The sequence below is a fragment of the Cryptomeria japonica genome, chromosome 5 (genome assembly GCF_030272615.1).
Source record: "Cryptomeria japonica chromosome 5, Sugi_1.0, whole genome shotgun sequence".
NCBI lineage: Eukaryota > Viridiplantae > Streptophyta > Pinopsida > Cupressales > Cupressaceae > Cryptomeria > Cryptomeria japonica.
Window position 1 is genome coordinate 266571488 of NC_081409.1, and position 17162 is coordinate 266588649.

At 37.0% G+C, this 17162-nt stretch overlaps 1 protein-coding gene across 4 annotated transcripts in view; it reads right to left on the minus strand.

Moving 5' to 3' along the window:
* The window catches only part of LOC131035223 (cytochrome P450 CYP72A616), an 87393-nt gene that overhangs the window by 21381 nt on the left and 48850 nt on the right, over window positions 1–17162 (minus strand). For 3 of the 4 annotated variants that reach the window (XM_057966881.2, XM_057966882.2, XM_057966883.2), the window contains one exon: window positions 10679–10966. The exons of the other annotated variant lie outside the window; for it this stretch is intronic. In XM_057966881.2, coding sequence (XP_057822864.2) covers window positions 10679–10966 — 288 coding nt within the window. The remainder of the gene's footprint in view (window positions 1–10678; window positions 10967–17162) is intronic. 4 annotated transcript variants of the gene reach the window in all.

Genomic DNA, 17162 nt, shown 5'->3' on the forward strand with positions numbered 1-17162 from the left:
TTGAGATGCCTCTTTCTCCTCCTGACATAATAGTGAAAGAGTCTCCTCAAAATGTCGTTCCTGTTTCAGCAGTTGAGCCGCCTCCTGATCATCAACAAGAGAGTTCGCTGGAAATTCCTGAGGATACTCCTGCATGTATCCATTTGTCAGAGATTAAAGCCTCTACTTCTGGCTTTGAAGAATTTATGAGGCAATCTTCATGCCCATTGGTTACTGAGCAAACCATGGTCGCCATCCAAACAGATACTCCTCCCAGGGTGACCACGGCTGTTCAAACAGAAACTGCTTCTCTTTCGCCTTCAACAGCTACTAGAGGAGAACTAGTTGTTTTACCTCCATAGCTTAGTTCCTTTACCCCAAAGAGGAAGAAGCAGGAAATCTCTCCTGATGTCTTTGACTATCAGCAACTCAAACAGTCTAGGCCCAAGGTTGCTAAAAAGGCCAAGACAATCTCAAGAGTAACTGTTGATAGAAATAAGATGAAAGTGGCAGAAATTGTTGAGCCCCTTGCGGATAAGCCACGTGAGGAAATGCAAGCTGCTGATTACAGGGTTACATGAATAGAATTGGGCAAACAAACGCATGAAGTGGTCAAACATGATGCCCAGCAATCCGTAGGCTCACTAGTGCAGCGGTATGATGAACTTCTAGCAAAGAAATACAAGCTAGAAGAGGAGAACCGACAACTTGTTGCAGCTGTTCATAAAATTACAAGACCTATTGGTGAAGGTAGTAATCTTACATGTTCTTCCTGTTCCCAAGAGTCAATTCGGGGAGTTGAAAGAGCTGCTCAAAAAGTACAAGCATTGGATTCTTGGGTGGATCAACTTCATGATCTATGTGCACAAGTGCTGAAAGACATTTTCCAAATGATGTCTAAGTTGGAAACCATTGAAGAAAAATTGAATCATACCTCCGACACTTTCAAACAAAAATTTGGAAAGGGTTGAAGGTAGTTTGACAATTTGGCGCACCATGCCCCAACAACAGTTGAGTGTTCTTCAAGAGCATGCCATTATTTCTTCCAGGGTCATGTACTTGGAATTTGAATAAGTTCTCGAGAATAAAGCCCTTGTTCTCAAATCCCTCATTGAGGAGATTGATGATGCAATGAGATTGCGGGGTGAAGTATTCCACGACATTGTTTCCCATTGTGAGAAGGCCTCTTGCAACATAATGAATCAAAATGGAGAGCTGATACCAGAAGAAGAAGTGCTGGCAGATCTACAAATGAGGATTCATAATGAATGGAGGAGCAAACAATTCTCAGCTGCTTCAATTCAGGTTTTGATGAAACATCAAATCTTTTTGCACGAAATCTAGTCCATCTTGGAGAAGAACGACTCTATGCTTCTTCGATGCCATGATACCATTGTGAAGACCATGGTTGTTGCCAAGAACACCCATGAACCGAATCCCGCTGAGCTACGAATGATCATCCAGAAGTTCAAAGGATTAATGTCTTCACATGCTGCAGCTTAAGTGTTTTTCAACACTTAGTTGTATTTTTTCAGATTTGTAATTTCTTAGTTGTAGTTTTTCTTTTGACAAGTTGCATGTAAAAGTCTTTTGTAAATTGCAAGTTAAGTCTTTACTTGCACTTTTGTAATTACATGTAAGGCAGCTACAAGTTGTGTTCAATTAGGACTGGAGTTGGAATAAGTCTTGGTGGTTGAGAGAATCTTTCAAGTTAGTTAGAATCCTCCCACCTTTTTCTCAAGACTCCTCTTCTATAAATACTTGAGGGGTCTATTGTAATCTTTATCTTTTGGAAAGCAAGCAAAAACTCTACCAAATTTACAGCAAAGAAGTCTTTGAGCTTTCATGTGTGAATTCAAGAATTGAAAGAAATAGAAGGAAATTGCTCAAGCTTTGAGTCTTTGTGCTACATTCTTGAGTTTGCGTTCTATATTATCTTTCTTACAAGTGTTCTTTCAAAGAACTTAATCGAATTTGATTTGCAGCCTTTGTGCTGCAAGTATTTGAGGTTAATATAAATTAAAATAAATATTGTTTTGAGAGGAGCTGTAAGTCTTTGTGCTTGCACTTATTCTTAAGAGAATTTAGAAACAAATTTTGTGAGAAATAGCTGTAAGTCTTTGAGCTTATACTACTTCCCATTGTTTTATGTAGAAAAGAATAAGATATTCCAGTCTTTGAGCTGTTATAATTTGTTCTTGATAGCGTTAGTATAGAAAAGGGTAGATAGGACTTCATATAATCAAGACTTTGAGCTTGATATTGCTGTCCCGTCTCGAAGGAAGTGATGGAAGTCTTTGAGCTTTCAAGAAACTTTATTTCCTTTCTCTCATTTCATTTCAAAAAGTTGTTACCGTTGTTTTATGTTAAATTGCTATCACTTTTCTGCGAAGAGAAAAGGATATTGTCTTTCTTGAAAGAAGAAGAAAGATTGTTGTCCCATCCCATTTTATTTTTAAAGTTGTAGTTAGATAGGGCGAGCCTTCCCTTAATTAGGAGAGTTTTACTCACACACTGTGATTGAAACCACAATTTTGTATATTTCCCCAAGTGTACAAAATTTTCAACCAACAATAGTATATTATATCTTCTAGCATAATATATCTGTCATCATGCATCTTCTCGTCCAATATATCACAAGCAAAAGAATCCTTAGCATATTCGGCCAGCAGCTGTGATTTCCAATCCGCTGAAACTTCTGTAAGTGAACAAAGAATAGGCCTCCTAGAAAGTGCATCAGCCACGACATTTTTCTTCCCTTTGATGTATTCCACATCAAAATCATACGCCTAAATCTTGCTCACCCAGTTTTGCTACCTCTCATTAAAATCCTTTTGTTCCAAAAAATATTTCAAACTATTATGATCGGTTCTAATAGTAAATTTAGCACCCACCAAGTACTATCTAAATTTGGCTAAAGCATGCATGATAGCCAACATCTCTTTGTCATAGGTGGAGTACGGCTTTTCTGGATCTTTGAGCTTCCTGCTCTCAAACACAATAGGATGTCTATCCTACATCAATACTGCTCCAATTCCATATCCTAAAGCATCACACTCCACAATGAAAGGCTTTCTAAAATCCGGTAGTGCTAACATTGGACATGTACTCATAACACTTTTGAGTTTCTCAAAGGTACCTTGTGCTTTTGTGGACCACTGGAAAGCCCCTTTCTTTGTGCTAACTGGGAAAAGCTTCGTACAAACCTCCTATAATAGCAACATAATCCCAAAACCCCTTTGAGATCAGAAATATTTTTAGGAATTGGCCACCCCTGGATTGCCTGAATCTTCTCCTAATGTACCTTTACCCCATCAACACGTATCACATGTCCCAAGTAGAGAATTTATGACATTCCAAACTCACACTTAGAAGCTTTGGCAAACAAAGATTGTTGTTCCATGATGCTGAGGACAACGTCTAAGTGCTGCAAATGTTCATCCCACATTTTACTATATATTGTATGTCATCAAAGAATACTAATACAAACTTCCTCAACTGTTCGCGGAATACATGATTCATGCAAGACTAAAAAGTTGCAGGAGCGTTGGTCAAAACAAAGGGCATGACAAGAAATTCGAAGTGCCCATAATGACAACGGAATGTTGTTTTATGTATATCTTCTTCTCTTAAACTTATCTGATGGTAGCCAGACCGTAGGTCAATTTTGGAGAAGAAAAATGAACCATGTAATTCATCCAACAATTCATCTATTCGAGGAATAGGGTACCTGTTCTTAATGGTTCTTTTATTCAATGCTCTATAGTCTATACACATCCGTAATGTGCCATCTTTCTTCTTGACCAGAACTACTGAAGAAGCAAACGGACTAGAACTTGGCCGGATATGTCCCATTTTCAGCAACTCCTTAATTGTCTTTTCTATTTCCTCTTTGAAGTGATGAGGATGTTTGTAAGGAGTGGTTATTACTGGTTTTGAGCCCTCTTCTAGCTCAATAACATGCTCAAATCCTCTATTAGGAGGACGTCTTGGTGGAATATCTCAAACACTGCACCGTGTTTGTCAACATAGATTGTATATCCACATGATAGGCTAGTTCTTTTTTGTAACAGCATTATTAGAAACAAAACAGTGGGCTGCCCACTCAATGTCATCATGACGGAGAAGAGCCTCCATTCTTTTGGCAGAGACTACTTTTGTCCACCATCTGCCATGGCTTTCAACACTGTTTTCTTACCCTCAACCATAAACTCCAACTGCATTTGTTTGAACTTTGAAGTCTTGAACATACCTTTCTAAGGATTCAAGCCACTGGAGACCCAAGACAACATCCACATTACTGCGATTAAGAACATAAAAATCTCCTATCAAGGTATAGTCTCCCATTTGAATTTTAAGCTGAGGTAAGACTTGGGTACAACTCAAGGGAAAACCATCCGCCACAATCACATTAAATCCAGGGAACTCCTCTGCTTGAAGTCCACGTTTGCTAACAAGACTCCCATCAATGAAATTGTGAGTTGCACCGCTATCTACCAAACATATTGTTCGCTGTCCCTTAATGACTCCTTTCAGCCGGAAAGGTCTACCTCTCGGAATTCCAGAGAGAGTAGCTACCTGTGGATTTTCTTCAACAGCAGTATCTTCCAATTCAATCGGTGGATTTTGAAACCCCTGGGTGTTATCTTTCTCAACCATTTCCTCAGACTCAGCCTCATCTTCTAAGTGAACTTCAATTAAATGAAGTTTGCCTTTACCAAGGCAGCGGTGTCTTGGTTCCCAAGGCTCTTTACAGGAAAAACACAACTTCTTCCTCCTAAGCTCATTTCTAGACTCCTGATTAGCCTTTGAAGGAGTACTTCTTGGCTGGTTGAAACTTGTATTCCTTTGCTGATTCAGGCCTTTTTTCTCAGCTTTCCATGGACTGTATTCTTTTTTGTGAGGCTGAGAAGGTGCTGAAACTTCTAAATCCATAGCTAGTCTGATGGCATCATCAAGGGAGTTCGGCCTGTGAGCTTTCACTAAGCCTTTCAATCTATCATTAAGTCCTTCAACAAAGAGCATGGTGATCCTTTTTTGAGGCATATCGGGCACCATTACTGCAATCTTCTAGAATTCATTGATATATGATTCCAGCTATTCGGTTTGCTTCAATTGAGCCAACTCTCTGTAATAAACTTCTATATCTTTCCTATCAAAGCGGGTGATTAGTCTATTAACAAATTCTTCATATGATTGAATCATGGCATGATCCTGGGAAACGAGACCGTGATGCCACCAGTCATATGCTACCCCTTCCAAATGCATGGTAGCAAACTATATTGCCTTTTCCTCTTCCATGGGCTTGAGTGCCAGGAAGGTATCCAACTTATGAACCCATGATCTCGCTGATAGTTCTCCTGTTCCATTAAAAGTTGGAATATTTATCTTATTCAAGGCATCTTTATATTCCAATGGCTGGAAAGCTTGCCTCACTGTACCTCTAGTCCTCCTGTCTTGTCTTTCCTGAAGATTCTTGGCCTTGTCCCTACACTGGTTCATGAACTGATTTAAGTTCATTAGCTGCCTTACATCAGCTAGTAGTTGCATATATTCATCTCGTGCCACCATGACATCAACTGTGACGTGAGTTTCTTCTTCCTCTGCTTCAGGAGGGGGTTCTCTGTCATTTTGATGTGGTAAAAATTGAGGACGTAAAGGTTGATCAGACCTTGTATCAGCTTTCCGTACCATATTGGAGGCGGTTCTATCTTGATTTCCCTGTCCAACCTCACCTCTACTGTGATGACTACTTGACCTTCTTGAGCGAGCATGATTAGTTCTCAGTTTCCCTATGGTTGTGATCATTTTGTCCCGGAACTGTTACATCATTTGTTGCTGCTGATGGGCGAACACTGTCAAAAAGTTATCCAGTTGATTATTCAAATCTCTAGGCGGACTTGCATCTCTTCTTTCACCCATCTCAGATTCAGCTGGGATAATTTCGGCTTCTTCATGCTGTCTAGACCTACTCCTTGTATTGTATCTATGAAATTCTAACCCTCTGGAGTGCATAGAACCCTGTTACAAGAACATGCAACAAAAAAGCACGAAAAAGCAAACTAAACCCCACAAGCTGGCAGGGTTTGTGGCTCTGATACCACTGAAATAACCCAGCTAGGGTATTGGGTTGAAAATACTATCAAATTGAAGCATTCCATTCAGGATAGATCAAACAGTTCTGGAACAAATTTCTTATTGGATATAAACCAGATATGCCTAAACTGTCTAAAACAGAAGTAAGGTATTGAAAACAATATTATTTATTTCTTATTGGATGATTGAGGAAAACCAAGAGCTGACAGAATAATCTAGGGAAAGACCCACAGCGGTCTCAAACTCTTCATTGTCCATCATCAGCATTGCCTGAGTGAATACCTTTGAAACCCTAGGCAATGGCGAACTATAATTCTGAAACTGAAATCTGCTACTATAAGCGCACCTACACTCCTGTAGCATGCATGCAGCGACTGGGACTGTTTGCTTGGGGTGGCGTCCAAGGCTTGATGCTCAGGGGTTGCGTCCTTAGCAAGGAGTTCTGGCAGCAGACCAAAAATAATATAAAATCATAATGATTGCAGAATACCTCCTTTTCTTCCACCATAGCAATATAACCCTCAACCCTAAAATATGCGCCTCACCTTCAAACCTAAACTTGGTGATAATATTAGGGAAAAGAATAACCCTCAGCGCTGATCCACAAGGTAGGAAGAAGTCATAAAATTGTTGGAATCACCGTTGCCGTTACACCAAAAGCTTGAACTATCAGTGAACGGGCGTGTGGCCAAAGTTAAGGAACCACAGGAGGCAAGAGAAAGCCATGTCATGAATCCACAGGAGGCGCTGACCTGCCGAACGGCCAACAATCCCCCCCTCAACGACTACTGAGGATTCCAGGGGCAACTCCAGGGATTCGAACCCGTGACCTGGGCTCTAATACCATTTGTTGGAATCACCGTTGCCGTTACACCAAAAGCTCGAACTATCAGTGAACGGGCGTGCGGCCAGAGTTAAGGAACCACGAGAAGAGGGAGAAAGCCATGTCACAAATCCACAGGAGGTGCTGACCTGCCAAACAACCAACAAAAATATCTAATTTATCTTGGCCCCAAGCCATGACTGAAAATCAGGAAGCCACTTAAGTGAACCGGACCCCACCACTTATTGAATCAAAAGACTTCTCTAACTCAGAAAATTGGCTAAAAATGGAGAAGAAAGATACTTAAGCCTTATTCGGAGAAAAAACAACAGCGGCTAGAGAAGGGACATGTCACACTACTCATTGATATTATTGTTACATGTCCTATTGGTTCATACTTTCTCAGAGCCATTGACTGCTCTAGGAAACATAAAGATGTTGATTACCAGTTTGGCCTATTGAAGGAGGCTATAAAAAAGGTTGGATCTAATATTGTACAAGTTGTGACAAATTCAGCTCATGTTGATTTGATGTTTGAGAGTGCTTAATAATATATTTTTTGAACTTTATCATGTGTACATGCTTTGAATAATGCTTTAAAATACATTGAAAAAATAGATTGGGTGAAGACAATAGTGGGTGAAGCTAGAGACATACAAATGTTGGTATGTGACCATCACACTTCAAGGAAATAATTCCTCAAACTGGTTGATATTAGATGTGCTAGCTATTTTATTTTAATGGAGAGAATGTTGGAGGTGCAAGATGCTCTACAATCCATGGTGGTATTTGGGGAGTGGAAAATGTGTGCTCAATCAAAGACAAAAGGGAATAAGTTGAGACAAAGGGTCCTTGATGACACTTGGTGGTCAAATATCCAATAGCAATTTTTTTTCATTTAATACGTTTGCACTTTGTTTTTTATTTTTAATGTAAATTTTTTATATTGTTAATGTCTTTAATTTTTTAAACATTGCTTGTAAAGATACTTGCTCTATCATATCACCTATTGTGGGGGTAATTAGGAGCACATGGCCTATTGTCACAAAGAGGTGGAACACAATAAACACCCCTATTCATATAGTTAATCCCGAGTGGTGTGGACCTAGACCTGGCCAAATTATTCCTTCAAAATATGATAAGGTAATGGAGGAGTTTATGAAGGCCCCTATGTAAGATTTATAGCACACAAGAGGAAACCATACTTTGGGAGTAATAGCTTCAATTTTTTAGTCCTCGAGGTCCTACATTCAACAAATAAAAGCTAGCATTGATAGAGTTGCTATTGCACAAAAGAACCCATTGGATAGTGGAAATTTCTTGGGAAGGACACAATAGAGTCGAAGCAACTTGCCATTTGTCCACTCTCACAAATTGCTAGTTCCTCTACTATAGAGAGGGATTGGTCCACCTATGGCTTCATCGACTAAATCAAGAGAAACAAGCTTACCTCTAGTTGAGAAAAGAAGCTACTTGCAATTCATAGAACCTAGAGACTTTGGCATCAATAGACTATTAAGGTTCGACAAACTCCAACCACATGCTAAGATGTTGATCCTAAAGATGTTAGGTAGTGTAGATTCTTTGATTACAACTAGATCGAGTTGTGCTTCAATCTAATTGAGTTACGATCCCCACGGCCTAATCTTTCTCTTCTCTTTCGGGTAGGCGACAATTGATTTTCAGATATCGAGGGGATCCCTTTTCAGGGTGTTCCATGTGGAGGTCTCGTGGAAAACCAAAGTGATAAAGAGGAAGAATTTCAAAGTTTCCCTACCAATGAGCCATGCGTCCAAAGATTTAAATGAAGGTTCCCTGCGTCTTTTCCAAGACTTCTTGGTTCAAAAGAAAGCGCCCTATGGAAGACTCCACGTGGAAGTTGCGTGGAGGACTATAGCAAGAATAAAGGAGAGGCCTCACAAACTCCCATTATCACGCCACATTTTTCACTTGTTTCTAAAAATGTCTTTCAAATAACATTCCCATTGGAAACAAGACACGTGGAAGCTTTGCAGAAGTCCGAGTTCAAACCAAGAGATATTGCTCAAAAAACCCCATCAAGATGTCACGTGTCCCAAACATGTATAAGACATTTAAATCTATGCAGGATTTTCAAAAGTGTCAATGAAAAATGCCACTTGTTAATCAAGCGGAGAATTTGAAATTCTTTGATTCAAAAGGGGAACCTAGGCATGCCATTGGCCGATGGAAGAAAGAATGAACTTGGACACCTTGTGGGTCCAAAATAGAATCAAATGCCAAATTTTTAAAGAAAATTGCATGCCCAGGCCGTTTTGCTTCAAATGATGAGAGATCCAGGTCGTGCTCATGCCTGGAATTAAGGAGAGCAAATGATACAAAAATCCTTCATGCGAGAACTGTTGCAATGGTCGTCATGATTTTGCGAACACGCGGCGAATATGCAGAAGAGGATTCAGTTGCAAAAATCATTCCCATTTTGATGGAATGAATTCTATAAAAGCCCACAGGCATTCTTGCAATAGGAGTTCACCACTTTTGAAAAACAAGGATTTTGTGATTCCCTTTCTTATGAAAAATTGAAAGAATGTTTCAGAGTTGATCTGACCTTAAAATGTTTGTTCTTAGGTTGGGCACTAGACTGTGCCTTTGTTTGCCTTTCGCTTGTCTTAATTAAGTTTGCATGCTTTATGTCGTTTTGATTTTGAAGCGATTGCTATATTCTCATTCTGGCTTCTTTGTTTCTTGTTAAATTTGTTAAAAAATTGATTATGTAGAATCTTTCCCTATTCCATTTTTCTCAAATTAGGAATCAAATTATGCTACCAGGAAACAATCTTTTAAGTAAGGTTAATTATTGTGACGATCAAGAAGAATTCCTTTATTTTCAATCGAGCCTTGACAGGTGCTTCCCACGAGAGGATTTAAAAGCTATACCCTATGTCTGTGTCATTTTGTGCATTTCGTTCTCCTCTCAGCGATGAAGGGTCGTGGTGTGATGTGCTCATGTCTAGAAATCAGTATTTCTTGACGATTCTTACGAAAGGGAAATTAAAGTGTTGTAAAAGCTCTGCTCCCAGCATTTCGCCTTAGTTTAGCTATTGTATGCTTTTCCTCCTCCTTTTCCATTCTCCCTCTGAACGAAGAGCCATTTTCTAAAATCCTAGAGGTTGTTTCACAGATTGCAAAATTAAATTGAAGTCTCTCATCTGTGAAACTTCCGGACTGCCCTTCAAAGGCATGAGCCTTTTGGGGATCAACTGGTAGATTGACAAGGAGGAGGTTTAACCAAGATTGGTTAGGCTTCTATTGGACGAATCACAACTTTAGCTAGAGAGTGACACAAATAGTTCTTTTGACATTGATAGCCCAAATGAGGCATAGTTGTATTTCGAAGTTTAAGACTGAGTTTAAAGTTTAAACAATGAAATAAAATATACAACTACCATGATTAATTTCATTGCTGTCATACTGCTGCTAACAGTTATACTCTTACTGCTGTCATGATTTATTTATTTATTTTAAACATTTGAATTTATTGCTACTATTATACTGCTGTTAATGTCATGTTTAACACTGCTGCCCACTACTGTACCTTTTAGAAATTTGACTCTACTGTATATATATATACCCCTGCTGTCCCTAAAAAATGGCCCTTAGATGGCCATCCCTTGCCATCCTACCATCCCCATCCCCATCCCCAAAACACCATAGAATACAAAGCACTTGTAATTCCAAAAAAAGAACTCATAAAAACATTGTACGTAAAAAATTAAGAGGCACAAAGAATAGGAAGCACACCTTAATTTTCTTAGAGAAGAAATGAGGTTCAAATATTTTCCGTTGTTGAAACCAATCTTTTCCAGATGATGAAAATATTCCGTCCCCAAGAATAGATAATGAACGAATGAATGATGGTTTCTTGTAACAATCTGCATTGCTAGTGAGAACTTGTCGAACAAGAACAGGATCTACAATAAATAACCTAACAAACTTTCCGAATCTAATGTAGAAAGGCTTGCTATGGTTTCCAAGACTCTTCCAGACATCCCAACTGTGTCCATCATCCATGTTGTTTAATTGTACTACCTACAAAGAACACACAATAACGAATTCAGTTATGAAAACCCAAATTAGAAACTAAAAAATTATGATTTCCTGGAAATGGATCATGTAGCTCATCCCAAAATGTTGATATCTTGCTTTCTATGCAATCTCATCCAGAAGCCCTCTACTCTTAATCTTATGGATTGTGGAAACTTGAAATCTATAGAAAATAATTCATTTCTACTGCAAAGACAACAAATTAAAATACACTGCAAAGACAACAAATTAAAATGCACTGCAAAGACAAATTTAAAAAAAAATGCAAAACAAATGAAAAATAAGGTTGCCATTTGAGAAAGCTTTTTCCCGAGTAAAGAAAATAAATAGCCATTTTTTTAAAAAAAAAATTCAAAGTTGGAGATAAGCTTTCATATAAACCCTTAACAATATCAGTTGTGTAAAACACATATTGAAAAATCCCAGTTAATACTGTCGATAGCAAATGGTTTCCCAACTTATTGCAAATTCATATTAACTGTGAACAGGTTACTGCCTGCATCCAAATGTCCTCAACTAATCATAAGTGGTTAATGGGTTTAAAATACATGTTAATCATTACGACAAGCTGAATAAACTCAAGAGAGAAAATTAATAAATAAACTAAAGTACACCAATGTGACAAATTAGTTGCATGTTTCTACACTAGTTTCAAGATAACCCAACTATATATATGTATAAGGAGTGTTATTCGTTTGAGTTTGAAAGAAGACTACCTATTTTCAGCTACCTTTGAGCATAGATTGCTACAACTTTTGTTGAAATTTATTTTTCTTTTTTTCTACGAAGGTTATATTTTACCTTGGAAAAAAATAGGCTATATTTTATTAAAGTTGTATCATAGATTTTTGTGATTAGATAAAAAATTGATCTCACTATAATTTATTGGTGTTGCTCTTGTGTTGTTTTTGTTAAATTAATAGGTTGTGTTTTCTATAATTATAACCTACAGCGCACCTACATCTTGTTTGTGCAGATTGAAAATACTACGAAAAACATTTTTTCTCCATTCTTAAGAGAAGCATTGTTCAATTAGGAGAGAATTTAAGCGACACTAGAATATCTTATGACAACTCGTTGATTGGTCTCCTAAGTTGCTAAAATTAGTCAGTATATCTCAGGCCTGCACCTTTCACTACGTGCTACAACATTTAATAAGACAACTTTGTTGCAGTTAAAGTTAGTTTTGGAGTTACACTGAGCCTTGAGAAGAGGCTGAGAAAGAGGTACATTCCAAGGACTGGGGTAGGCCAAAAGAACATTTGGCAGAGAGATGGGGATGTCTCAACAGTCTCCTTCAAAACATAATGTCAAAGGATATTTCCATGTTCATTGAGCCTTGAGAAGAGGCTGAGAAAGAGGTACATTCCAAGGACTGGGGGTAGGCCAAAATAACATTTGGCAGAGAGATGGGGATGTCTCAACAATATCCTTCAAAACATAATGTCCAAGGATTTCCATGTTAATACTTTGAAATAAATCCACTTCCAACCTTATAACACATGTTAAGATCTTCAATGGCCAGGGTAAATACACTAAAATCTTCAATTCAGTGTGCTCTCTACTGCAAAAATGTTAAAAAGTCACTGCTCAATTGATATATGCTGCAAAACTGTAGCTTATCTATCCACACTTTTTTGTTCTCCTCCCGAATTTAGTTACGAATCTCAGACAATTGGTTGACATCAACTTGTAATATGTTTGTTTTCTGCAAGTGTGCATGTGAGGATTCTCTATATTTTTTGGATGAAACAAAGAAATTTGTATTATCACATTGAAACATTTAGAACAATCCAAACACTAGTCCAGACAGGGCATAGAGACAATGGCAGAAAGTTCTATACTAAATCATATTCCTTTCATATTAAGTTAGTAACTGCTACAAAATCTTTAAAATATAAGAACAAGAACAAAGAACAGAAAAGACAAAAAGATTTAGAAGAGTATAAACAAAGTATGACCAACCATCTGGAGTATGAGGATGTTATTTGATTCAATAATCAATACCCAGACAGTGAAAAGTTTTATATTATCATCAATATCTACCAAAATTACCCTCCCACAAGTTGAAATTTTAAAAATCAGGCTGTAATGTCTCCATTTTGAAATAGGATTTAATGATAAATACTAAAATAAAATTAAGAAATAAAAGAACAAAAATTTAATTTAATTTAAAATATAAAAAAATAAATTAAAATAATTAAAATTTAGTTAAGTTTAATGAATGGTCAAAAAAAATGAAATGAAAAGTTGCGACTCCCTCAAAGATGAGGTATAAAAGGGAGAATGGGCATTTTTTAATAATCAGAAGTGCAGATCTAATTTGAATAATAAGACAGCAATAAGGAGACATGACCCTTTTAATGGATGTCTCTTTCCGAAAGAGATGTGTCTCCTCAATAAAATGCGAAAGTATAAAAGGATATGGAATGGAGGAAGAAAGAAATAAGGGAACATAGGAATTAAGGAAGGATTAATGGAAGAAGAAAGGAATGAGAAGAAAATAATGAAGTCTCTTTCAAAGGGCAGAAATGATGACGAGTTGTGACTCTTTCAAAGGTTGGAAATAATGAAAGGTTGTGACTCTCTCAAAGGGCATAAGTGATTAAGGGTTGTGACTCTTTAGAAGGGTGGTAATTGTGAAAGGTTGTGACCATTGCAAAGGGAAGACATGGTGAAGAGGTGTGATTCTCCCTCACATTGGAAGATATAAAACTGAGAAGGTTTCATTTGAGGAGGACATCCTAGGGAGATTAATTTGGATATTTATTTATTATTCTCAAAGGCAACAATGAAAAGTGGTGACTCAAATCTTATATAAGGTGGTGACCCTTTCACCAAGAAAGTATAAAGGAGAATTCATTCCAAGCATTGAAGGATCACTTCTGAATCATCACTCATGAACCCATCAAAACAAATCCTTCTTTCATCCATCAATCACCAATCCCTCGAGAAATAAAGCATACAGTCAATCAACAAGATCAAGCAAACAATCATCGAATCCACATCAATCATCACTTCATCTTAAGATCAAGGAAGCAACCAATTCAGCAATCAAGCATCAATCTATTAATCAACAATCACTTAATCATCACTCACCAATACCTCAAATCATAAAAGCAAAGGAATTCATTCATTCAATCAATCAATCATCAAAGGAGATCAGATCTGATATAAGAAATCTACATTCAGGCAAACAACAGACTTGTGAATTGACAAGTATTTGGTATGCAATGCAGATAAATGTTATTACACATCTATACTCTTTAATATATCTTTGACCACGATATTAATAAGCTTTGTCAATCTATTATGTTTCTTTAATTAATAAATTTATCTATGCCTTGTCCCCACAAGCAATCGTACGTGGAATGGATGGAAATATGTTAGGGAGAGACAGTAGACCAGTTCCTTCGAATTAAGTAGGCCACCCCAAGTGGATGGAATTGTCTTAGTTGGATTTTCCTACCATTTGTGGGCCAAGGGGCGAGTTGTCTTAGTTGGATGCTTTGCGCTCTTGGGCTTAATTGGGCTGAATAGTCTCCAAGCTCCCTTTCATAGTTTTCCTCTCCAAACTCTACTATGGTTGGTTATGGGGAATAAGCTAGGGTTTAGATTCTAATAGCAAACTTATTTATCATTTCATATGATGTTAATTGTTCATTAACTCTCAAACTCAATTACTTTTAAATGAGTTAACTTTAGAATGCTATTGGTAAAATGAATTATATTGTTGGAATTGTTAATTTTGGTCAAAAACAGGTCTATCCCAATTTGGGAACATTACATAAGGTCTCTTTTTGACATTGAAAAAACTGTAGATCAGACATTTACCTCTCCTTTGGGGCTTCAAAAAGACATAGGATGCTCTAGATCCTGCTATACCATAGCAGCACGATGACCTTGTTGTTTTTCTAGTATGCTCGATTAACCATGGGCAATAATCCTTATTGCCCTCCCAACCATAGATGATATATTTGTCTCCCCCGAGCACTCTAATTTATATTGATCTGCATATTTTGATATATTGTTATATCTTGCTTTTAACTGAGATCACACATCTCATTATGAATATGTGAGAGATGTCTATACACCAAGGGTCCCACTCTTCCAAGTCGCACCAATTATTACATTATTATTATAATATAATAATTATTGTATTATCATATAATATAATAATTATACATTATAATTATAATATAACTATATTATCTCATAATATAAATATAAATATAATCACAACCTTTGTGATATCAATGTCAGCCTGTGGATTCCGACCACAACTACAATAAAATCAACACTCCCTCTTAGCTAGGGAGGAGTCCTTCTTAACCTTTAATAAGTTACATTACTTCATTGTGATGATTGTCCACAATGGCTACATCCATATGTGGAAAGGAAAGATATCACCTCACTGTGATATCAAGCATTATGGCTTATCCACGGATATCACCTCACATGATATCCACCATAGATATCTCCTCATGTAATATCCACCATTATGGCTTATCCACAGATATCACCTCACATGATATCCACCATTATGGCATATCCATAGATATCACCTCACGAGATATCAACCATTATTGTGAGATCGTCACCTCACAATGATGGTAGATGCACAAGTGTTCATCATTGTGAGATCGTCACCTCACAATGATATTCACCATGGCTCATCTAGAGGGTAAACACACTAGTACGGGAAAAATCACCACGGGCTCTCTCACGTGGTATTGTCATGGCGTCACACACATGACATCCACCATGAACCATATCAAAGGTGGAGATAAGGGCTTTCACCTCAAGTCTCCCTCAAAGAGAAATGCATTAATCAAGAGTTTACACTTTAAACATCTTTTGAAAAGAAGAATACATTAGTATAACATATAACTAAATCAATGATGTTGAGACTCAATCTCAGCTAGGGCTTCATTCTCTATCATACCAAGCTTACCTCAAAAGTACACAAACTTTATTCTGAAGAGAGGCTTGGTGAGAATGTCTGCCGTCTACTCATTAGTGCTAATGTATCTCAACTGAATAGCATTCCTTTGCCCCATATCTCTAATATAGTGATATTGGATTTCCACATGCTTTGTCTTATCATGAAATACCAGGTTGGAGTTTGCATCACACTTGGCAAGTCCCAAGCTGTGATAACCCCGCGTTAGCACATGATGTAAAGTATGGATCAAGTAAATAAGATTATTGTAAGTAGAGAAAATACATTTATATAATAAAGGAAAGAATTATTTAAAATGTCATATATTTAATATACACATATAATAAAAGAAGTATTATACTATTATTTTTAATATATAACAATGAAGGAAGTATTATATTATTATTTTAAATATATATAACAATGAAGGAAGTATTATATTTAATATATATTAAAAAGAGCAAACCTTAATATTATTATATATTTAAAATTAAATATAACATAGGAAGGCAAACACTAAATAAACACCCCCCCCCCCCCCCCCAATTCCCCCGCACCAAGAGGTGCGACGGTAATCGCAGCCTGAGCTGCAGTTACCACCGCACCCCTTGGTGCGGAAGGGGATCGTGAAGGGTCACAGCCCTTCATGAGGCTCTAAAGGGAAGCAGCCACCGCAAGGGAAGTGGAGGAGAAAGCACGGGAGAGCAGTCAGGAGCAAACCTTCGTGGACCAACAGTAAAAGGTAAGGTATAATATAATATGAATAATTAGTATATTGGGGCAGATTAATATATTAATTAATGTATATTTCACTGAGCATTAATTAAGTATGATAACTAATATATGTTAACATTAACTAATGTATGTTTCATTAAGCATTAATTGAATATGATAATTAAGATGATAATATTAATTAATGTATATTTCACTGAGCATTAATTAAGTATGATAACTAATATATGTTAACATTAACTAATGTATGTTTCATTAAGCATTAATTAAATATGATAATTAAGATGTAAATATTAATTAATGTATATTTCATTGAACATTGGTAAGAATATATTAAGGTTAAAACATATGTGCATTAAGGAATGCAATTAATTAATATACTAATCTGCACATAGGGAATGATTAAGGAATAAAGATGTTATCAAGGAAGGTGTAATGCATATGTCAACAATGATAGGGTACATTTAATATGTATATATGTTAAAAAAACACATTAGGAATACATGT